The sequence below is a fragment of the Callospermophilus lateralis genome, chromosome 7 (genome assembly GCF_048772815.1).
Source record: "Callospermophilus lateralis isolate mCalLat2 chromosome 7, mCalLat2.hap1, whole genome shotgun sequence".
Taxonomy (NCBI): domain Eukaryota; kingdom Metazoa; phylum Chordata; class Mammalia; order Rodentia; family Sciuridae; genus Callospermophilus; species Callospermophilus lateralis.
This window is the reverse complement of record NC_135311.1, coordinates 57,865,627-57,891,104: the sequence shown is the minus strand read 5'-3', so window position 1 is coordinate 57,891,104 and position 25,478 is coordinate 57,865,627. Positions and strand designations below refer to the sequence as shown.

Below are 25,478 nucleotides of genomic sequence, written 5' to 3'. Positions count from 1 at the left end.
CTGTGTCTCATACCTGTCATCCAGCTTCTGAGAGTTTGTTGATCTCAATCTTTGGCATTCTTTGAATGTAAAAGATGTCACAGAAGTTTCTGATGTCAATTTTTAGACTTCATCTTTACTTGGCTTTCTGGATGTGTCCAAACTTCTACTTTATATGAGAATGCCAATCATAATGGTTTGGAGCCCACCCTATTATAGTATGACCTCATCTTAAATAATTGTATCTGCAGCTACTCCATTTCCAAATCAAGTCACATTCTAAGGTACTGAGGATTAGGACTTCAACATATGAACTTAGAGGGGAAAAGTTCAACATATGAAATAGGAATAAAGGTGCTTATTCTATAACTCAGCATGAAATCATCTATATACACATACATATGGATATATATACAAATATATAAACATAAACAAGGTACCGTGAGTTTATGTAGGATATAAATAGTCTATAACATTTATGTGACAACATTTATAAGATAATTTAGCTTACTATTACTTCTGATATCCTTACAGTGTTCCTGGAAATTTGTGGAATTAGAAACAGTAAGTGATAATGCAAAAAATGGGAGTGAAAACAGCAATGTTATTTTTTGAATATATATATATATATATATATATATATATATATATATATATTGTTAAAATGAACAGTGTTGGAGTTTCAATTGAAGATGACAGCTGTTGTGTACATATGTCTTCAGTATTTCATGATTAGCACTGAGTATTCAGAATAAATATAAAGGCATTTGAAATGGTATGGCTATGATCCCAGATACTATCACCATATGTCTTATGAATTTCCCATTTAAAACTACCAGGTTCATATCACTTGACTTATTGATCTAATACACAAGTTGCTAGCCTATAACACAAAGCACTGAACTTCAAATAAAGGAAGCTAGCCAAAAGATCTTGAAATTCTTACTGCATTGAACTTGCACAGTCATTGCAATTTAGGATCCCCAAAGTTTAGGTTTACAATAAAACAGTTTTAAAATTCACTCATATGTTAATAACATTCTGCAAGAGAGCAAACGTAATAATTTGGGCTCTTTCTATAGGGGCTCTTGCAGATTTTACTCCAACAAGGCATTTGTAAATCTAATGTTTCATGTTTTTACTTGTAGTAGTGAGGAAAAAAAATACTCGACCTCAAAATATACTTACCCAGCATATGCGTAGTCATGGTCCCACATTGGGGACTGTCTGGAATCAGAAGTATTACATACAAATCTACAGTAACAGCAGCAAAAGCATTTATCACAAATACCAAACATTTAATTTCATGAGAGAAGTGTGCACTTTACCCTAAGTGACTTAAGTTGGCATTGTTATCTGTGATCTGTTGGCATCTTTTAGTTCTTTCATGGGACATGAACATAGGAGATGAAGTTTCAAGACAGAGTATTTATGGAATGAATTTGGCCTCTTCTGCTCGCCTAAATACATGCATTCAAAGCCAAAACCTCCAGTGTGACTGTGATGGGAGGTAGATCTTTTAGGGAGCAATTAGAGTTCAATGAAGTTATTCAAATAGGGCCTTAATCCCATAAAATTGGGGTGTTTATAAAAAGAGGAAGAGACACCAGAGACTTTCTCTCTTCATTTCCACACAGAGAAGTCAGTCGTGTGCAACCCAAGCAGGGAGTGTTGAACGAAACTGCGACTGCTCATACTTTGAAATTGGTCTTCCAGTTCCATAACTGTGAAAAAATACATATCTATTGGGTAAGTCCAGCAGTGTGTTTTATTCTGTTTTGACATCCAAGCTGACTAATGCAATAGCAGACTGGAGGCAGGTGAGGAAGTTTCTAGGACAGACAGTTTTCAAAACAAAAAATAATGGGAATAAACAGCAAAGGGTAGAGAATGTCAGTAGAAGGTGAATACTGAAAAAAAAAATCAAATAAACACATCTTCTGAGATTTTATTTATTTATTTATTTTTAAGTCATGGGAATAAACTCCTCCATAGAGCTCTTTATAACTCCAAAGAGCTTTAGTTTATTAGAGTACCAAAAGAAATGATTCATATTTGAAAGGCTGGGCTGGCTAGATTCCACATGTGTACGTGCTAGAACAGAATGTGAGCAATATCATTTTAAAAGGTTGTTAAATATTAACTTATCTGGGAAAAAATATTTCTCCTAATCCCCATTCCTCTATTTCCAATGAATTATCTGAATAAATGAGATGACACTTGAATACAAATATTTCTAAACTATTGATAAGACCATTATTTCTTGATTGGGCAATAAAAATAAGTAATCAAATAAAGAAGAATGAAATTATAGCATTTGCAGATAAATGAACAGAACTGGAGAATATTATGCTAAGCAAAATAAGCCAATCCCAAAGAACCAAAGGCCAAATATTTTTTCAGATATGCGGATCCTAATTCACAACAGGGGTGGAGGATGGGGAGAATAGAGCTACTTTGGACTACAGAGAGGAAACTGAAGGGAGAAGAGGTGGCAGGTGGTAGGAATTAATATATAGTAGAATGAACCAGACATTATTACTATTTGTATATATAGGATTACATGACCTGTGTAACTCCACATCATGTACAGCCAGATGAACAAGAAGTTATACTCCATTGATGCATGATGTGTCAAAATACATTCTACTGTCATGTATAACTAATTAGAACAAATAAAAAATATATTTAAAAAAATTTAAAACATTGACAGGAGATGTGAAGTTCTAATTGTTCTGTATTACTATAAAATATAGATAACATTTCTTTTAAAAAATAAATTTTATGTATATATGAGGAGTTCTGTGAATGTTTTTTGTGTGTATATAAACATCCCTATATATACATATAGATTATTCCTCACTTCATGCAGTAGTATGGGACGATAAAGATGACTACACAAGCTGAAATAATGCAAAGTGATCCTAATAAGCAATGGAAATACAATTAATCTATTACCTTTAAAATTTTTGTTCAAAACTTAAAAACTATCTTATTGACAGTTTTACATTTGGAAAATGAAAAAAATGCTATTATTTATTCATTACACTTCAACTTAAAAAAAGAATTAAACATTTCATTTCTTTCCCCCCAAAATATTAATTAGTTCTGTTATGGATTTGATGTTTGTGCCCTTCCCTCCAACTCATGTTGAAGCCCCAGTCCCTCGTGTGATGGTGTTTGGAAGTGGATCCTTGGGAGGGAATTAGGCTTAGGAGAGTTCATGAGAGTTCATGACAGTGGGTCTCTCAGAATGGAGTTAATGCCTTTCTAGGAAGGGAAAGAGACCAAAGCTTAAGTGCTCTGTCTCTCTCCCTTTCTGTCTTCTCCCTTTCTCTCCACCATTTGAATATATAACAGAATGACCATCACCTGAGTTCAGTTATGCTGTCTGGCACCCCGATTTTGAACTTCCAGCCTCCATAACTGTGAGAAATAAATGTCTGTTATTTAAACCACATCTATGGCTTTTTGTTTTAGCATCCCAAGCTGATGCAGGTTGGAACAATATTTGCTGCCTTCCTATCATAAAACTTACAATATGGAGCAAGTGTCTTTTTTATGTCTTGGCTAATTGTCACATTCCTCTGTAAATTCAGGTCAGCTACCAATGTTTCATTCCTTGCACTTTGGGTGTTGTGAAGTATCTCCAAGAGTTTCATCAATGGAAGTTTCCTTCAGACTCACTTCCCGCAGGACATCATCTTCTTGTTCACCATGGCCCCTTTCCTCACTCACCTCATTAGCTTTCATGTCTCACTGGCTGCACTTCAAGTTTTTCAGATAGTGGTGATGGTGCAGACATTCCCACGGTTAGCTGTGTCTTCTAGAAGTCTATGTTCTATTTCAGTTTCATTTTTAGCTTTATCACTTTTTCCTTTGCCGATGTTCTACCTTTGTTGATCAAATCCTCTTTAAATTATGAACTTTGTAAAATGTCATGTGGATTTCACACTTCTACGAGACAAGGAGTCAACAAAACCACATTCTTGGCTGTGTGTGTGCACATAATGATAAGTGTTCAGTGATCAATCTGAATGAAGTCACATGATTGGTCCCTGAACATATGTGCATATATTATTTACCTAGTGATTGGTAGACTGAAGAGTTGGTAGCAGAGTTTTGCCTTACGCAATTAACCACAGTTACTATATAATAATTATTATTTGAATCCTATTGTTGTGGAAGTGATATATTTTAAGTTAGACTCTGTTAACTGAAAGCTCTAAAAATCAGAGTTGCTTAAATCAAATGTGTATACACATATACGCACACTCACACACTTCACAGCATATGTATTATCAGTATATTATAGCCTTATATTTTATTTTCCTATTATTTTGGCCTAGATGTTTTTTCTTCTTCTTTATTTTATTTTCACATATAAAATTATGTCTCTTCCCCTTATTAATACATATAGGAGAAGACTTAGAGAGTTTATCTCTAAATAAAAGTCTCAGCAAGTTCCCTAAAACTCTTAGTTAAATACAGAATAGATAATGCTCTAGCCAGTCTATCACAAGGGATTATGGGGCTTTGCTGGTGACTGCTGGGGTGGTCATCATTACTCACATGTAATAAGCTTGCTTTCTGTTATCATTTGTGGACTTCTTATGTTTACCAGAATCCATCAATACTCAAAAAGTTGAGGAACTCAAGTTGGGGACAGCACTTGAACATTTAGCAGCAGTAAAATTTTGTGATAAATTTGACATAAAAATACTCCTGTTGTCCTCTACCTGTTTCTCTATCCACCCTGTGTAATAAGACTGTTCCTCCCTCAGTCCTTGAATCTTAGCCTTGGGACTTGCCTTAGCCAACTGATGAGGTGGCCAAGGGGTGGTGTGCCAGGACCTTGTACACTTCTGCTCTCTTGCTCTGCCCAGGAGCTGAGCTAGTCTGATCCGGTTTTAGGGATTACATAAAGAAGAACTCAATTGTCCCTGGCAAAGCTATCCTAGACTAATAGACAGCCAAGTGAACACTACATATGTGACAGAGTCCAGTCAAGATCAGCACAGCCACCCACCCAACTGTGGATGCATAAATGAACTCAGCTCACACACACAAATCGTGTGAAGGATCGTAAGTGCTTATTATATATAGAATTTTAGGGCTTTAAAATGCAGCAATAATTGAAAAATACAATGTTGTTCATGGAGCCAGTGATTCTTTTTTTAATATCAGCCATCGCTGTAATCTATAAAAATGTCCTTTGTTCAGTCCCCAGAAGAAGGAGCAGGTTAGCTCATAGCCCACTCTCTCACTTTAACTTTAAATAAACCTTTTAGAGCTCCATCATTGGAACTTCTGAACCATACAATTTAGAAGGGTGGGGTTATGCCTTTCCAATTACTGATGAGTCGGCACATTACAAATTATATGGTATATAGAATCACTCGATAATTATGCTAAATGAACAAAAGCTAAAAGTTCTTATGGATGAGGAGCAATGCCTCTAAGGGAACCTGATTGATATTGAAAGTGTCTCACTATTTTGGAAAGTTCTCCTTTTTAATAAAAAGGACCTGAACAGACACTTCTCAGAAGAGGATATACAATCAATCAACATATATATGAAAAAATGCTCATCATCTAAAACAATCAGAGAAATGCAAATTAAAACTACTATAAGATACCATCTCACTCCAGTAAGAATGGCAGCCATTATGAAGCCAAACAACAACAAGTGCCGGTGAGGATGCAGGGAAAAAAGGTTCACTCATACACTGCTGGTGGGACTGCAAATTGGTGTAGCCAATTTGGAAAGCAGTATGGAGATTCCTTAGTAAGCTGGGAATGGAACCACCATTTGACCCAGCTATTCCTCTTCTCAGACTATACCCAAAGGACCTAAAAACAGCATACTGTAGGGACACAGCCACATCAATGTTTATAGCAGCACAATTCACAATAGCTAGACTATGGAGCCTATCTAGATACCCTTTAACGGATGAATGGATTATAAAACAATGTGGCATATATACACAATGGAATATTACTCAGCACTAAAAAATAATAAGATCATGGCATTTGCAGGGAAATAGATAGCACTGGAGCAGATTATTCTGAGTGAAGTTAGCCAATCCCAAAAAAACAAATGCCAAATGTATTCTCTGATACAAGGGGGGGTGACTCAAAATGGGGTAGGGAGGAAGAACATGGGAAGAAGATGACCTCTACAAAGGGAAGAGGGGTGGGAGGAGAAGGGAGGGAGAAGGGTAATTGTATGGATGGTGGAAGGAGACCCTCATCATTATTCAAAATACATGTATGAAAAAAAAGAATAGCTTTACCTTAGATTAAGTAGAGAGAAGTGATGGGAGGGGAGGGGAGGGAATGGGGGGATAGGAAGGATAGTAGAATAAAACAGATATTATTATTACTGTGTGTATATATGTGACTGCATGACCAATATGATTCTGCAACCTGTACACTCAGAAAAATGAGAAATTATATCCCTTCTGATTTAAATGTTTGATATGTCAAGGTCATTATACTGTCATGTGTAACTTAATTAAAACAAATTTAAAAAGAATTCAATTAAAATTCTTTTTGTTTTTCCTCTTGAGGAGAAAAATAACTCCTCCTTTTCTACAAGTTATGGTGTTTCAGTAAATAAAGGAAAACAGAAATACATTTATAAATGCAATAATATGAAGGAATGGCATCTGGCAGCATCATTCTTTTCTAAAGAATGACATCTTTAGAATGATGTCATGAACTTGGGAGTTTTCATTGAATGCCAGGGGTGGTTATATGTCCATTTATCTATATTTTCTTGTTTGTAGCTCTTTATGACCGAGGGAACAGATTTGAAAGATGGCAATCTGAGCTTAGAATTTAGACCCTATGATCCATTCTGGACTCACAAGAATTGGGATTGGAGGAGCAGACATGTTTTACATAAATGCAGATATGTCCCTACTGGACTAAGAACTGCCTAGAATCTTAACTGAAAGGGGCAGAAGGGAAGAATCTGAATATCTTATTTTTCTTCTTCAAAAAGATTCACTCACTTATAATCTGTAATTATCTTCCTTAACTGATATTTTCAAAGAATTTTAATTCATAAGATATTAGAAAGGTAATACCAGGCAAATTGTGAGGTCAATTTTTACAAAGTGTAAATAGAACCATTTGGTATAAGTCCAGGGCAACTTTCTAGTACATAAAATCAAATTTTAATAAATGGTGCCCTATAGGCAGGTGGAGATACTTTACATTCTTTCTTTAGTGCTTTGCCATTCATAGGAGGATGATTATAGAGTGGATTATATGCCTGCCCAGTGACTCAGAGTTTCCTGGGGTTGGTGGTTTGTAAATGAGGAATTGGTAAGATGCCAGGATGGCCCTAGGGATCAGAGGGCCATTTATTGCCCAAAGAACAGGTTTAATCTGACCCTTTGTGAGCCATTTCCCAATTCTGCCCAGTTAATCCGAGGAGTCTGACTTCCATTCACATTAGCCAGCATTCTTCCGTCCTCCACCCCCAATGAGGACCAACAGACAGGAAAAAAACTCATTTTCAAAATTCAATTTTTAAAATTTTATTTGAAAAATACAATACACAGCAGAGAATTATTTTCTCCCCTACTGCTCTTTTCACAAAAGAAACTATATGGTAAATGTAACTGAGATATTTGGCTAGGATAGATCCTGAGAAAAGAGAGGCCCAGCTAGAAGTGGAATAGACAAAGTCTGTCAAAGAAGGTTCACCTCTCTTTTAACATAAAAGAGCCTTTTAAGTTATCTTAGGAATCAGATAAAACATGTGCAGAATTTCTGCCATGCAAACAGAGACTACTGAAATTTTCAGGTTGACCAATTTATACTGACCTGGGCCCCAAGTGAGTAGAATAAAAAGGAAATGTCTTTATCTGAAAGATATGTGTTTATCTGCTTTTGCTAGACTATGTATGTACATATTTACATATTAATACTTTCGTAAAGGTATTTTTCATTATTCTAAGTAATAGCATCAGGTTAAGGTCTCTTTTCTGGCCTTTGCCCTATTTGCATGTACCTTTTTTGTTCTTTTTCTTTTTTGGATCATTCATCACACAATCATGGGCCTATGATGTATAAATATTAGAAATGACTTTACTCTGATTCTGGGTTATATCTGAGTTTTGAGAATTTGTAACTCCTGCATTCAGACAGGTTTAGCCAGGTGCAAATAGACAATACTGACATATTCATATAGCCAAGGCTTCCACCAGAGAAACACGCCTGCTTGGATCCTTGGGAAGCTAATGAGGAACCAAAGGAAATAACCAAACTCTGGAGGCCTTGCTGGTAACCCTGCTTCTAAAAAATTAGGACCATCCCCCTTACTGCCATTCCCAGTAAGTAAATCCCACTGCTACCATTGCCGAAGTCTTTGAAGAGAGTCAGGCATTTAAAGTTGTTCATGCTCTAAATTTCCAGCAGAAATAAATCACTACAGAGATCTAAACTGGTAAAAATAGAGATTTTTCTTTATTTGGCCCTAATAGAAGGGTTTTAACTCCTACAACGTTGGAAATGGGCAAGTGACATCCATTTGGGGAATAATGAACAAGTCTTTGATTATCCTTATTTGCGAATTATGGAGTCAGTTAAAACTCACTTTCTTTCAAGATTTGCTTCAGCCAATTCAACACCTGCTCAAGGGAGCCAAAGTAACTCAGGTTAGCTTTAAAGATTGTGAAGTCGCTGCCAAGAAGCACCTCTTCCTTAGATTATAGTGATGTTCACCCTGAATTCCACATGCTGGGTGTCAAAGATGTCCTGCAGACCCCGGGGGCCCATGGGAGAGGGAGCAGGAGACACATTTGATTCAGGCTTCACATTCATGGAAAATCTGATATTTGTTTTAAAATAGGCTACTGTAGAGTTGTTTTTGAAAAGTGTTCATTCTTAAAAAGTAAACATTTAAAATAGGGCAGAGCTTTTGTGACCCTCTTTTGGCATATCTGTATTTTTAAAACAGAGGTTGTTGCAAAGAACTCTACTGACCTCTGAATGGATTCAGCATTCAAAATGGCATGGCCATGGTGGCATATTTGAAAGAAATATAAATCTGGGGTCCAAAGATCTGAATTGAAGTTTTAACTCTGCCTCTTTCTAGTTGCGTGGAATTGGACATGTTTGTTTACCCTGTCTTGGCTTCATTTTTTTCATCTATAAAACAAAGCCATACTTTTAACATGTACATGGAGATATTATGAAATTGGATGAAACAATTACTGTTAATGTATTTTTGCATTTTAAAGCACTACACAAATGCAAATTAAAATACGTTAACCATATTTCTAGAATTTATATCATTAAAATTGTGTATCAGTATGTGGTTATTTCCTATTTAAATTATGTGGAATCTTGGCCAGTAAAAAATAATCTAAGGAGGGAGCGTATAACCATTTGAGGACATTGTTACCAATGGAAAATTACTCAATAAGAAGTTATCAATGCTGGATTTACTCATGTAGTTTATCCTAATTACTACCTGCCATCAAAAAATATTAGTCAACAATTAAACCACAGCTGTCAGGAGAAAAAGTCCAAATAAATAATTTTTAATTATGATACATTACTTATTACAGTAAAAATTGGCATTTTCCCCTTCAAAAGCAGAAGCACCAGTCTTAGAATGTATGCATGAATGGTATTTTAAGTGAAATATATTATAATATAATGTGCAAACATTATTTTAGTATAAGACATACTTTCTAAAAGTAATTTCACACACTGAATTCTGTTAGAATGGAAAGAATGTCATGCTGAATAATAAAATAAAAACCCCCATGACTTTCAAAGTCCACTTCAAATTAAATATGGTATACTGCTGAAGAGATATATAAAAAATTAAAAAGCTTAACTAGCCAAAAATCAAATTAAATATGGTATACTGCTGAATAGATATATGAAAATTAAAAAGCTTAACAAGCTCAAAATAGAGGGTTTTCTTATACAAATATGACTCATGTAGAAGTTTCTTCTTCACATAATTGCAGAGATTCTTTGAGAAACTAAAGTGAATATTTTATTTAAGGATTAATTTTTCATCTGATCATTTCATTTTTATTGAGCACCTAATCTGTGCTGCTAGGCTTTGTTGCAGATGTTGGAGATACAGAAAAGAAAGACACAGTCCTGCCCTCGAGGAGCTCACAGTCTAGTGGGGGAAACAGATAGGTTGACATTGATTTTAAAATTATAAAAATTATTAGACAACTTTATAAACTTCTATTGTAATCAAACAAACTTTGGGTGTTACGAATGGATGGTAAAAAGGGATGATGTCCAATGCAGGGAAAAACCATCTGCTTCAATATCATGTGACTTCCGCGAAGGCGGTGATGTGGTTCTGCAAAAAGAAGCAATTACAAAGTCAGTCTTGGGAAAACTGGTTCTGTAAAATATTTAGAGCTTTTACTAATCATCATTAGCCTAATACAAAACTGCAGCCCGAGGATGTTTAGCTTGCCAAAATGTACAGTGTTATTCAACTAAAATCTGTGTATTATTACGTAATTTAGCTGCTAATTATATATTTTATTCAATATTCTTAATTAACTGAATAGATTAAAATGTTATACCTGCTTTATTCAAAATTAACACCGAAATTTGGAGAGATAAAAATGGCAATGCCAGACACGTTAATATTCTGTTCAGTGTTAATGGAATTTTAATGCTGCCTGTTGGAGTTTCAGATTAATTGCTCCCTGTGAGACAGATGGCATAGAATGAGGTGGTGAAATGCTCAGACTGAAGTGGCATTTGTTAGTTGACAAAAATCTACTTAAATATCTTATTTTTGATGCTTGAATTTGGATTCCAGACTGCAATATCTGTTTTTTACTTCATCTATAAAATTCTTGATAGAACTTGTTTTTTTTTTTAAAGCAACAAATTATATATGGAGAAAACCTGAGGAATGACTAATATTTAAATAGCATCAGGCATGCAATAGGCCAGGTCATGGCTGCTGGAATATTGCAGTGAAAACTGATATTACATAATTAGTCATGCCACATTTGGGATTATGTCAAGATCTAACACGAATGACAACCTTTACAGAAAACAGCAACATGACAAAAGGGCTCCACCATCACATTACCCATTTGGAATGCTTTTAATAGTAGTTGTCACACTGGCTCTTTATAATACAATGGTATCATAAACAGAATTTCATATAACGAATGCATGCCATGAAATGTCTTCAGCATAAATTTAGTTCATTTCCAGTTAAAGTGTTTTAACCAGTTAAAACACACTTAAAATGTATGTGAAGATGAAAATGTGTTTTCATTGAATTTAGGCATATTAAACAGCAAGAATGTGACTGACTATAATTTAAGGCATTGTTTTCTAGACTTGACCCATTTAATGCTAGAGAAAAACAATATTAGCAGAAGTCAGAAGTAAGCAGAGCATGTTGGCTGTTTCATGGAGTCCTGATAACATTTTAGAAATTGTAATTTTCCATTTAGATAATGCATGATAAAAAGGTTGGGAAATTCAGGAATTTGTTGCCATGTTTTCCTTCCAAAAGTGTAGGCATGGCTTTGGGACAAGAAACAGTTTTCAGAGTTATATAATCCACTATGATTGAATAAAAACCATAAGAATTGTGGAAAGAATACATCTTCCATTTAGTTCCAGTGTCCCTGTGGGAACTTGAAATCAGTGAACTGAGAAAATACAATCTGATATAGAGTGTTTCAGTACAAAACTGACATTAGTGTTACACCTCTGGACAGGACCTAGAATTAAATAATTGCTAGAAAGTTAAGATAAAGATTGAAGATTATAATCAATCAGTGGCAAATGATGAGTAGGGAAGGAGTAAAGAAGAGACACTAAGAGAGAGGAAAAGACATAGAAATGAACAGAAAATAGAGTTCTGAGGCCACTGGTATAGGCCCTTAGTGTTCCAGCTGTTGACCCAGATAAAGAGGGGACCACAGGCTCATTAAAATTGCTGAAGATAATTCTAAGTGAAGGTGACAACCAACACTCTAGTGGGTAGAATTAGATGTCTGGTGATCTTAATAAGGCACAGAAATCATTAGAAACAAGCCATGGATGAGCAATGCAAAGCTTGACAGAAGCAGAGGAAAAAGCCAAGTTCACAAGTGTCAGCTGGAGAGAGTACTTGAAGGGTGTGGTCACTGTAGGGGGCCACATAAATGTAGGTTATCAGTTAACCTGGATGTGATGAAAGGTAAAAGGGGGCTGAACATAATCAGCAAGAGCAGACCTAAATTGGGACCATCTCATAAAAAGAATGTAAAATCACAATATGCTATGATTTGAATGTGTCACCCAAAAAAAAAAATAGGAGTTGGAGATTTATCCTCAATACAACAGCACTGGGAGGTGGAGCCTAATGAGGTAATTAGGTCACAAGGGTGGGGCCTTCATGCATGGATTAATGCGATTATTGTGGCAGTGAAGTGGTTATAAAAGGGCGAGTTCAGATCCCTTCTGTCTTCCTTCTCTTTCTCTTTGCTTCTGACATAGGATGATGCCACTTGAAGGCACTTTCCAGATGCTGGCCTCTTGATCCTGGATTTCCCAGCTTCCAGGACTGTAAGCCAACAGATTTTTGTTCATTATAAACTAACTGGTCTCTAGAATTCTTGTATAGATGCCTTGGTAATGAGATATTGAACATACAACTCTTAAGTGTGCTATTGAGATCCAGAAAATGCTGGGATTCAAGGTTGTGATTTAAAATCACATGCTTCAGTAGCTATTCCAAACCAAGGAATATTACCCTTTCCTCCATGCCAAGTCATTATTAATTTAAACTACAAGGGTAACAGTTTATTTCCAGACTGACTACATTTTTAGATCCCAGAGTTCAGGGGGAACTCTTATGCTTTCCTCTTAATTAACACTCTTTCCATTTCATATCACATGTAAGTTTTAACATCTGAGATGATTTTCCTATTTGACAGGAATTAGAAGGATCCCACTTGGGGCTCATCATTTAAGTTGGCTGTGGTTAGCAGAGAGCTAAACATATGAAAATAAAACATTGAAGTGTGCATAGGGAAGAAAGGGAAATTTAATATGATCTCAGTACATAAAAAAATTGCACAAAGAGGACAGGTGTCTCTTTATCAACTTCATTGTTTAAGAGCAAATGAATTTATACTCTAAAATGAAGGAGATGGATTATCTTCTTGTTTATTGCAGGATTTTAAAAATAAGATTATTTTTCTTCTAGCACAAGGGTGATTTCCCCTGTAGGAATCTAGAGAAGGGACCAGATTATTATATAACAAGAAAATTATGTTACGATCTTTATGTTACCATCTGAGATTTTATATTACACAATATTCATCAATAAGATATGTAAATACACACTTTGAAATATACAGATGTAATAATTCACATGAAAGAAATTATGATATTGCTCACTTCCCCACTGATGTTTTTCTCAGTAATACAAAAAGAAAAAACAACCACATTTACTATTTCCATATCATGTATCTTGATGAGCATTGGGCTCAGTATGAAGCAAGCCAGATGACAACAAATTTTTCCTTTTGTGTGAATTGTTTTTTTGTTGTTGTTACTGGGATTGAACCCAGGGGCACTTAACCACTGAGCCACATCCCAAACCTTTTAATATTTTATTTAGAGACAGGGTCTCACTGAATCTGCCCTTGAATTCAGGATCCTCCTGCTTCAGCCTCCAATGCTGCTGGGATTAGAGGTGTGTGCCACTGTACTCAGGTAAATTTGTGTGAAATCTTAATTATGCAATACTAAATCTTATTTCTGGAAGACAGTACAAACAAGCAGTAGGCAAACCAAAATCTCATGCATAGAAATAAGTGGTCATATAATTTATCAGCACAATTTCTGGTGCTGTTCACAATTACACATGCCAGAGGCTTAAAGTGAAGATGATAGAACTGCAACCCAAGTAGGTAAAGTTTGGAATATGATACATGAACTATCCGTTAGAAAGTGTTCACTCAGATCAACAGAAAGCATGGAGCAAAATACTGAGTCCAGTCCTTGAGTGCAGGGGTCCCATGGAAAAGCAGATACTTCATTTCTAAGACATCTTTTGGATTCATAAATTTGGAAAATTCTAAAACCTATAGCATGTCCATTTTTAATGCTCTAAATTCTACATGAAAATCTATTTTACTATTTATTTTTCCCCCTCCCCACTTACAGAAACTATGCTCTGTAATGAATTTAAAGTGCTATTTAAACCAAACTATCATTATTTATGGCATAAACAATTGGTGATGACTTGCCACCTCAGATTTGCCACTCACCACTTCCTTTTAAAGATATAGAGAAAATGAGGGGAGAAAAAATAAAAACATTACTCTAGAAAAGTATGCCGAATTAAAGCTATATGAAAACAAAATGTGAAAAGCCATTAAATTAAGGAGCTATTTAGTTAAGAAATTTTAAATTCTCATTAATAAGTGAAAAATGAAAACATATGAAAAATTAACAATAATTACAAGCAATCTATAGTGTCTAGGCCTCTTTTGGTTGTAATGGAATTCTGCACAGAAGGACACATTTTTCCGTATTTGCTTTTGCTTTGCAACCCAACTTCAATTCCAGTGCGCTCTAGCGCACATACGTTTATTGCCTTAAGTGAAGGTGTTCACAGTGGCTTACTCCTATTATCCAGCTGAACAGCCTGGCCAGACAGTCTTTAAAGGACCTTTCCTGTGAACTTTCTTCTTGGCCATTCTCAGAAGTTTGGTTTTCAGACACCTACAAAATGTGTTTTACATATTATTTAAATATTTACTTCTTTATGTAGGAAAAGCACCAGTTTAAGTTCTAGGTTGCTAACGCTGCTAGATCAAAAGCTGAGATTAAATATTTTTCCAGTTCCTTCTTTGAAAATGCTTCATTCATTACAAAAAGATTGGACTTTGTGTTTTAGCAAGAGATTGTCATCAATCAGGTTAGGTTTTTAACCTGAACATAAAATAGGATCCATGCATATAATGCCTTTAATTCAATGATCTGTAACTTTGACCCTGTTGGCTGGGGAGATGTGTCATTGGGCATTCTGCAGTCAGGTAGTTTGAATGTCCAGTGTTTGGATGTGGCCTCCAACACTGGGAAGTTTTCACAAATAATTTAACCTGAAGAACCAGCTTTCTCCTATGTAAAATTACAGATAATCCTATTTGAATGGACTTTATTCTATTTGTATAAATGATATTTTAGACATATTGATCCTTAACTCTACTCAAATATATCCACCATTCATTTGAATTTATAAAAACCATAGAAACAAGCTAAAAAAAGTAAAAAGAATAAGAAGGATGGGAAAGAAGAGGATGGACTAGGAGAAGAGGGAAAAGAAGAATAAATAATGAAAGAAATCAAGAATTTTTAAAAAATGGCTATAATTTTAGAAATAAAATCACCATTTGTTCATTTGACCTTATAGTCTATAATTCTACAAGTCTACATTTCTAATATCCAAGCAAAATTTAAAAGTCAAATATTTCTTACAAGACTTGGTGCAAACTTAATGGGTAGCAAAAACACAACTGATACGAAGCAATTTGTGCTATTTTGCTGCATAAATTGCTATCTTTGATTACAAAGTGCTCTAAATCCTGTTTCTGTAACAGAATCCACAAATATCTGAAATATAAAATATTTTGCATCCTGAAAAACTCCTGAGGATTTAGGATAAGGAATCACTGTCCTATGATGAAACCAATCAATGATTCTGATATTATACAGATGTAGCCCACATTTTATCAGGAAAGATAGATGGCTAACATAATCACTAGTATTGTTGCTCTTTATTTTGCTATTTGCTTCCTTACCTTATTCATTGTACGGGTGAAGTGCCGCAGTCTGGCTGGGCACAAATCACGAGCCTCTCAAGCAGGAACAAACTTTATTTCTGAACTCCACAAGCACACTCCACACACGCTCCCGGGGAACTCTCCTGAACACCACCCATGCGGCCCCCAGGAACACCACACACCAACCAGAACTCCCTCTTCTGGAACTTCCCCAACTAATACGAACTCCCCAGGCAATCCTCGGGAGAACTCCAAAGTAGCCAGCGCCGAGTTGGACAGTAAAGGTCTAATATACAATTGAATCAATCCAGCATCATCTTAATGACTGGCCTCTCAACCATTACTTCTGGCAAAATGCCAGGGGCTCTCAGCAGTGAAGAAAGAACACAAAAAGCACTTTTACTAGGTAGAGTACATAGAGTACATAGTACTCTACAACCTGACTTTGTTAGGTTAAATTTTCCTCCTGGTACACTGTGAGATTGGTGAGAGTATTTCAGTAAACAGAAATAAAGACAGGTCCATGTAAGAAGAAACTATTAGTGAAATTCAGACTTAAAGCTGTGAAATTAGTTGTAAAATTCATGTTAAGTAATTTATTTTCATTTTAAGAATTTGGGGTATGGAAACAAGCATAAAAACTAAAATGTGACAGAACAAGAGTTTCCTTGGAAAATAAAAGTCTTGGGGACCATTTCTCTCCATACAGTGGTTCCGTTTCAGTGCAGGATTTTGTATTAGTTCGGAGTTTTATTTCCACTCAGGAATTTCCTTTTGTACTCTTGAGAAAAGAGGGGCTAAAAGCTACTTTCTGAGAGAATCGTTTCTCCCCAAAGAATGAAGAACTCTCTAGGTGGCTTTCTCTGGTAAGCTAATTAAGCCAAAGGCAAGCCCAGTTTTTACTGGAGCATTAGCTACAGATCTTATAAAGTATTTTCAAGTCCTGAGACGCCAAAGAAGCAGACAGCTTTCCACACCAAATCTTTAGGGACACTGGTTCTCATCCATGGTTTCATGTTAGGAGCTTTAAGAAAATACTGATGCAACTCCTGAGACCTGGATTTAATTGGTCTGAGGCATGGCATGATAGCTGGAAATTTTAAAGGCTCTCTGGATAATTCGAATGTGCAGCCAGCATTGAGAACCACTACATTAGAGGCTCTGCTGGCCCAGCTAGATCCAGGCCATGTCTTGCCCCACATCTAAATCCTGAGTTGCCTGATACATTTCAGATCCCCAGACCCAAATAAGAGCATAATGGATCAGATTCTTTGGGCTTGCATCCTCAAAGTTTGCCATATTTGCAAGTGCTTATAAGCAATGGAATCCCCTTCTTTTACATGAGTCTGAGTACCACTGCCTGAAGGTGTAGTACAGTGATTGGTTAGTGAAGTAGGCATTGCCAGACATATGAAATTAGTTCTTTTTAAAAATGTAATCACTGTAAAAGAGTACTGCCTTTAAAAAAAAAGCAGCAATAGTGAATGATTCTAAAAAGAAGTCCCTTGTGTTCAAAATACTACAGATCAGCTGCACATCAGATGCCTTGCCCAGAGCATCACAACACCTCTAGGTTATGACGGGCTGCTTTATTTAAACTCCACATTTTTCAAATGCACTGACAAGACATTTCATGGAAGTCCATTAATACTCATATGTTTATGGTACTTGATAGATGTGGGAATTCATGTACTCTGCATTCTGAGTTTCTTACCTAAGTATCTTAGGTCCCATGGCCCCTTTTTATCCAATAGTCCTAGCTATATTCTCAATAATCAAGCATGTTAGGAGTAACAAATTCCAATTTATCTCCTGTCTGGTCTGCCTCACACTACGAAGTTTCCTGAGCCATGTGGATATTTCCTGACTGCTAATTTATCCATCTGCCTCAGTCTCTCTTGCTCCTATGAATTCCATTTCTTTCTCATTCATTCTGGACCCTATGCTTGATCATCTGAAAACTCATCAGTATCCTGCCAAACACAACCTTTGCATGAGTTTGTTTGTCTATCTGGAACATTCTTCTTTCCCCTCCTCTTTCGCATAATGATCCTTGAGGTCTCCCTTTAGTTAATGTTGCAAGCATTCTAAATTTCGTTAAGTCCCCTGTATTAGCTTCTTTAGCATATCCATCATCACAGTCTTCTGTATGTGCCTACAAAATGGTCTTTCTCCCTTCTACACTGTAAGCTGATGAGTTCTGGAAAATACATCTCAGTGTTTCTTATTTGATGTTTGTTTCATTAATTACAAAACTGACTACTACATACAAAATTTTGCTGTACGTAACAACTGATGATAAGGTCATTCATTCATAAATAGCCCATAGGCCTTGTTTTACACTAGTATTTTAAATAACTGGATTCTTATTTATTTTATTTCACTTTGACTTTTGGAGATAGTTTAGATTTGTTAAATAAGCAGGCCAATGTTATATGGCAGAGAAGAATTGGAGAAGTGGTTAATGGACAAACTGCATAATGAATTCTTGCATGATCAGGACCTGATTAAAATTCCTCATTTAAAATTTGCCTATTTTCATGAAGAAACACCAGTTGTAAAAAATTAGACAAGCCAAATCAAGATACATTTCAGAACCATTCCAAACCACAAGGACTCTGAACTAAGACAATCTATAAAATCTTTTTTAAAGGTAAATATACATTTACCACACAAACCATATAATCTACCAGTGCCATATACTCTCTACTCTTAGGTATATATACAAAAGAAAAAAATACAGATTCATACAAAAACCTGTACATGTGTGCTTATCAGCATTCTTCATTATTGCCCCAAATGTTCTTCAATTGATTAATGGGTAAACAAGCTGTGGTACCTTCACAGGACAGAATCCTATTCAACAATAGGAAGGAAGGTGGGGAAGGCCTGTTGATGCATGCAGGACAAATCAGACTCAAAAGGCCACGTGCTGTATCAGTCCATGTATATGACAACCTGGGACCGGCAAAGCTGAAAGAACTGAAAATAGATCACAGGTTGCCAGGGAGTGGGGGTTGAAGGAGGTAGCTGGTGGCAAAAGAGGAAGAAACATTTTGGGGTGACAGAAATGTTCTATAACTTGGTAATGGTGACGATTACAGGATGGTATGTGTCTATCAGAACTCATTGAGTGTACAGTTTTTAAAAGGAAACTTAGGGCATAAATTGTGCTTCAGTGTGCCCGAACTTTAAAACATTAGAATGGCCAATCATAAACTAAGTGTAAAGGCCCAGTAGTGTCCATAATTTAGTGTGTCAGTTACTGAATTGTTGTTTTAACACCTAATTGTTCAAAAAAAATTATAAAATAAATTTATTGGAAAATATTCAAACAACATTGATCAAAATGAGATACTTCACTTATTTTTTATCTCTAACACGGGTGAAGATTATGAACAATAGTCTCTATTGTTGGAGACGACATTTGCATTAAACCAAAAGTCTGAATAGTATTATTCCCTTTGTTTTAGAATTTCCTCTTATAAATTTATCTTAAGTTATTATTTGATTTACAAATATAAATGTATTATGGCTGTTTACCTTAGTATTTGTATATAATTGTGGAAAATTGGAAGTAGAAGCAATCTCTTAGGCCTATCAAAAGTAATGGTTATATAATTTGATATGGTTTATAATCTTTTTCAACGTATTATTGTGTGGCATAGTGATTATGAGTTTGGTATCCAAAATGACAAAGATGCAATATATTTCCATGAAAATGAAAAATATAGATTTGTATTCTTGATTTAAAGCACAGCTGTGTGACCTTGGGCATGTTACTTACCCCTTTTTAGTCACTTTCTTTGTAATGTGGGAAAAAGAAGCACTCATATGATATCTATAAAAACTCAGGTTCGCTGTAATTTGAGACTCACATTAAGCTCTAATTGAAGATTAGCTTTTACTGTTATGCTTGATATCCAATTATTGTATTTACTATCTATACTATGGTGTATTTTTAAGTGAGTAAAAGCAGGCTATGAAAGGGATCATACACGGAATCGCTGGTTGTGCACAACCTCCTCCCACCCCCAACTCACAGGTTCTTGAAAGCTACATTAAGAAAATGTTTCCAGTGATTACTCTGGTGAGATACAGGTACTTCCCATTAATTTTTTGTTTTGTTTATTGAATTTTATATTTTGTTTTATTTTTTGTGGTGCTGGGGATTGAACCAAGAGTTGGAATATGCTGAGCAAGCACTGTACCACTGAACTATACACTCAACCCTGAATATTCAAATTTTAAACATTGACTTGAATTGTTTACTCTTTGATTCCTTATTTAAGAACCACACAAAAAACAATGGTTGGTTCTTTCATAAGACGTGTCATTGTTTAGTTTATTTTCCTAGTTTTGGTTAACATTTTACAGTTTCACTGCAGAAAGTTTTCATGGTATCATGGTGCCTCTGATTGATTCCAAGGACTCTTAGTACTTCTAGGATAGTGCATCCCAAAGAAGCAGATTTGAGGGAAGAGGGGATGAGCAGCTGGGAGCAGTTTCCTGTGCACATCTAATTATGTAGGCATCAGGAATGATTTTTTAATCCATCATTGTTTATTCTCTCCTTAACTAATGGCTGAATCATGTCACTTTAAGATGCAGACATCAACTCTATTTATTCACACAAATGAGATGAGAATGCTTGTTGTCTACATTCCAAAGTAAATTGCTGAAATATGCATTTATAAAAGGACTGTTGGATAACTGGAAAAAAATCTGGCTTCGTGTAGTACATTCTGATTCATAAATAGTGTGAAAAACTAAATACTAAATATATGGATGCACAAACTGGAAAAATGACATATGGCAAAGGAGTAACTAAATGTGCTACTCTTTTTAAACTAAAAAATGTTAAATGCTTGTTGAAATCTTTAAGCTTCCATTTTCAATGCACTGTTTTAAAGCAAAATTAAATTTAACAAGTGAGAACAGAGTATGACACATAAATGTTGATTTATGTCAAATATTTGGCATAAATGTTCAGAGCTTAGATTAAAGGAAAATGCCTAAAATATGACTATGTTTAGTTTCACTAAATATTCCAATAACTAATTACTAATAAAGTTGTTTTGACATGGTCCTGTATAACATTTATATTAAAGTCCAGCAGCCATGTAAAACAAAGATTTGCATCATAGGAAAGCAACTGAATCGTAAATAGATTGCCAGAGTTATTCATGCAGAGCATTCTGAAGCCTCAAAGAAATTTATCACAGGGTACATGGTAACGTATAGTCATATTTGTCTTGACAAGAAATCACAATATTGTTTTGCTGTTGCTAGGGCCCTAATGTATGCAATATTTAATACTGTAATATTTTTGGCCATATGTGCTCATGCATGAAGTAGACAATTGCATAAACTTTTAAATCTATGAAATACGTCCATAGAGGCATCCTCGTCTGAAGTAAAAGAGGATTCCTAATTTTTGCACGAAGGAAGGTGTCTAACTCCACCTACTTCTTACATAGAAAAATTGGGTTTCATACCAAGGATTTCCAGCTGCTAAAACCTAGCTCTCCTTGTACCTCCTTCCCTGACTAAATTTCAACTCTTGCTTCCCCTGGATTTCTGAAATCCAATAATCTGCAAAGGAGAACATGTAAAGGTCAATGCATATGGTTGCCTGGGTCATTGTGAGTTCTCTTAGAATTTTGCTATCTGTATAATTTGACTTTGCCGTTGCCATGGGAATTAAATATGGTAATTTCCATCTGTAATAGTACATACTCATTATGACATTTCTAGATTTTTGGAATTGTCATTACTGCCTATCACTTTCATTTAGTTAATGCTTTAGTTAAGCAGGGTATGCTTTCACATCATGAGCTTCATTGGCTAGTGAAAAGCCCCTTACCCTAGGTATATAACTAAATGCAAACTCTTCTATTGTAAACTATTTCTGACATTACCTTCTGTTTCTTGTTGGCAAGAGGAAATCCTCTTTGATTCAACTGATTAATATCACATCAACCAAAGAGAATACAATGCTTGGGTTTAGATGAAAAATATAATTTCTCAAAAAGCACTTTTTATCCTTGAATCTATCCACTTTACCTTTCAAAATTATTCCATATCAGCCATGTATGCCTATAGTGGCCTGTGATAAGTGCCTTAATAAAATAATGTGGATATTAATTTCTCTTAATTCTATTGGAAATATTCCATTTTCTTTCAAATCTTATCTATCTATTAAGTTTTAAATATTTCTGTTCCCTTGTCAGATAAAATGCCTCTTTCCTTTTATTTTCCATGGGGAATCAGTTAAGATCCATCATGCATACATCATTTTCCATGTGTTTACCTGTGCCAACCTGAACGTCAGCATCAGGCTTCAGAGTGACAGCAAGTAGGGGCAAGAGAGTGGTAAAGTTTCAATGGTTGACAACAAAGAGCTCACTGCTTTGCCACTGGAATGAATGCAGCGTGACCCAAGAGGCTCACTGAGAAGGAATACCAATGTACACCTTACCCTTTAGAGTTGTGAAGAAGAGGAATCTCTGAAGAGAGGACAGAAAAATACCACAGAGGAGGAATAAGCATACTTTTTCAGGTGGGGAAGGTTCTTAGCGATGCCCTGGCTCACAGTCCTTTTCTACTGTAAACTATTAGGATAGTTATAAAACTCCTTCAATCAGAATCAGCACCTGACTTAAAATGGACTCTGCCAAATGATACCTGGACAGTCAAAATGACATGGCATGGCTTAATTGAGATCTAGTCCACATTGTCCGTAGCATTGAACTGGACTTTCACAATATTCTTTGTTTTTTTTTTTTTTATTTTTATTCACTGTTACTCTTCTTTAGTTTACTGTCCTTCAGTTTATTCTCCATTCTGAACATGTTTACTTCCTCCAGCTCCTTAATGAATCTCCATTGTTCACAGGGCAAGACCCGACTGTTTGAAGTCACATAAGAAACCCTTCACGAATTTTCATCCATAATGAAAGAATGCTTTTCCATGTATTTGACACCCAATGATCTGTCTATTCATGAACTTTACCCATTTTTTCAAGTAGCATGTTTTATATACTAAAGACATCAAACTTTTGATCTATACATTATTTATATATTATACTTTTTCATCAGGCTTTTAAAAATTGTTTTTAAACTACTCTTGGTAACTTCTGTTTTTTCAAAACACTTGAACTTTTTTTCTGGTTAGCAAAGCCAAGAATGAAGCACTAAGGGATAGTCCCTCCTTATAAAACCTGGAAATGCTCAGATTTTATACTTTTATGGTACTACTAGGGTTTCTGTTTCATTTTTTGTTATTTCTTTTGCTATAAATCTTGTCTTTAAAATAAATTTTATGATTTCGCCATATTTCTATTTCTATGTTTTGCCATAGTTAATTCCATTTAATTCTACATGTAAATAGCTTTCACTCTTTCTCCCAACCCATTCATCTAATGACTTTCATAAATTAAAAGTTCTGGATAGTGGTGTATTACTCAGTTGGTGAACATTTTCTGGTAACTTTTTATGAGAAGCATGATTTGCAAATTCTGACAAAGCTGATATTTTATGGTTATGTTTAACACTTACATGACCTTTTGAGTGGGAACAGAACTCTTATATCACAAACTTACTCCTTGAAAACCTTGAAGACTTTACTCCATTGATTCTAAGTCTAATGTGGAGGGAGAAGTCTGACCCAGCCTGCTCTTATTCTTGGGAAGTAACTAACTTTCTCTAATTTACTGTTTGCATATTTCACTAACTATTCATTATGACACCCTCAAAAACTCAGAAACTCCCAACAAATATTTATTTCTGGTACCACAGTTTGGCAGCCAGGTTCTATTATATGTTGAGGTTGCAGGTTAGATGCTGGTCGGCTTCTGCTGTCTTCCCATTCTGGGGTTGAGGCTGAGGGAGCAGTCCTGATCTAGAAAGGAGCTTCTCCTGGAAGAAGGCGCAGGATCAATGCCTCTGATGACCCTCTGAGTCTCTGGCTCCTATGCGTCCTATAAGTTCTATGCACATGTCATTGGTCAAGTCCAAAGTAACCAGAGAAGGAAGGATGTTTTCCCAAAGAAGGAAGTATTGAATAATTGAGAATAATGCTATCCCTCAGTATTTAGAGGATTCTTCAGTTTTGGTAGCTAAGAACTTCAGTGAGAAATGTCTAATTTCTGATATGTATTTCAACTTTACCTTGTATCTGAATACTGTTCCTGCTCCATTTATTCTCTTCTTTAGGACATACAATGACCCATGTTATTTTTCTGTGGGATGTTCTATATCTACTATCTTTTCTGAATCTATTATCTTTTCTGAGATCACTTTTATTCTCCTGTTCTTCTATTGCAAAACCTGTTTTTAAAGTACGTGCTTTGAGTTTATCCAGTGTGGGTTTTCTTCCTCAAGGTTTCTAGTGTTGGTTCAAATCCTTTTGGGGCATTGTTTTTTTTTTCCTTACATTAATTTCTACTTGTACAGTTATCTTTTCCCTCTCATTTCATGTTTTCTTTAATTTCCTTGGCTGGAAAGAAGATGGTATCTACAATAAATGTAATTAAATTTCATATCTTGCATTTTTTAAAGATGTGTTTTATCTTTCTTCTGTGTCACAATATCATTTTAAGGGATTTAAGTTTTTGTCTTGATTATTTATGCTTGAAGCAGGATAGTTTAGCTCAGTTTATTTTCCTAAAACAAGGGAGAAAGGACTCATCGATGATCTTTTAGGAAATCCTCCACAAAGATTCTGAGTAGAGGAGATGGACAAAGTAGTTTTATATCATCATTTTGATGATATAGTCCTAGTACATCCATAGCACTTCAACATGTATCGTATGTGCTAGATGCTGTTCTAAGTACTTTACTATTAGCTTATTGAACTCTTATAATGACCAATCTATGAAAGAGAACACTGAGTCCCTGGGTATTTAAGAGATTTGCCTGAGTTCAAAATTGCCCAAAATCCCAAGCAGTCTACCTCCAGGATTTATAAGCAGAAGTACCATACTATAACATACTGGATCCCCTTGTAGGAATGTGGCACCATTGATTTAACAATTCACTGCTGATGTACAATTAGACTTCTCATGATCTGATATGAGTAAGAGCTGTAATGAGTTATTGGTAACTTGAATACTTAGTGGACATTGGAATATGATGGGCCAGTTTCCACAGATGACTAATTCTTTTCATAAAACCAAATGTAATGAATGTTCAGATTTACTTAGTATTCAGAAAAATCATGAGTTTTTCTCATAAACTATGATAATTAACCATATGACAAACTCCCTATAATTAAGGGATAAATTGCTGTCATAAAAATAAAGCACACTTGCATGCTATAATTACTCTGTAGCTTATAGTTTATCAAACATTCACTCTGAACATAAGAGGTTATATAAGTACATAACTTCTGGAAGAAACCCTGTGCTTTTTCCACATGAAAGTGACAACAAGAAAATGACAGTTTGGTGTAATAATGCTAAGCCTACTGGACATGTCTGCAGGCCAAACTTTAACACAGGGTCCCTATCTCCTCAGAGGGCCAGCTTTAAGAAACTAATATATACACCATACAAATATCAATTATTTGTATATTTGTATAGTAACATATGAACAAATGATATTTATATAGTGACATTTCTCACTATAAAAATATCAGTTATTAAAATCAATTACTGGAAGAATTTTGCATTTTTTTTTTGCCAATGTG

At 35.3% G+C, this 25,478-nt stretch overlaps 1 protein-coding gene across 4 annotated transcripts in view; it reads right to left on the bottom strand.

The window, feature by feature from the left end:
- Positions 1-9,771: 9,771 nt before the first annotated feature.
- Positions 9,772-25,478, bottom strand: part of Plppr5 (phospholipid phosphatase related 5) — a 272,420-nt gene continuing 256,713 nt past the window's right edge. For 3 of the 4 annotated variants that reach the window (XM_076861754.1, XM_076861757.1, XM_076861755.1), the window contains 2 exons: positions 14,591-14,727; positions 9,772-10,330 (listed from right to left, as the gene is read on the bottom strand). In XM_076861754.1, coding sequence (XP_076717869.1) covers positions 14,593-14,727 — 135 coding nt within the window. In that variant the 3' untranslated portion in view covers positions 9,772-10,330; positions 14,591-14,592. The remainder of the gene's footprint in view (positions 10,331-14,590; positions 14,728-25,478) is intronic. The other variant, XM_076861756.1, reaches the window with a different exon arrangement.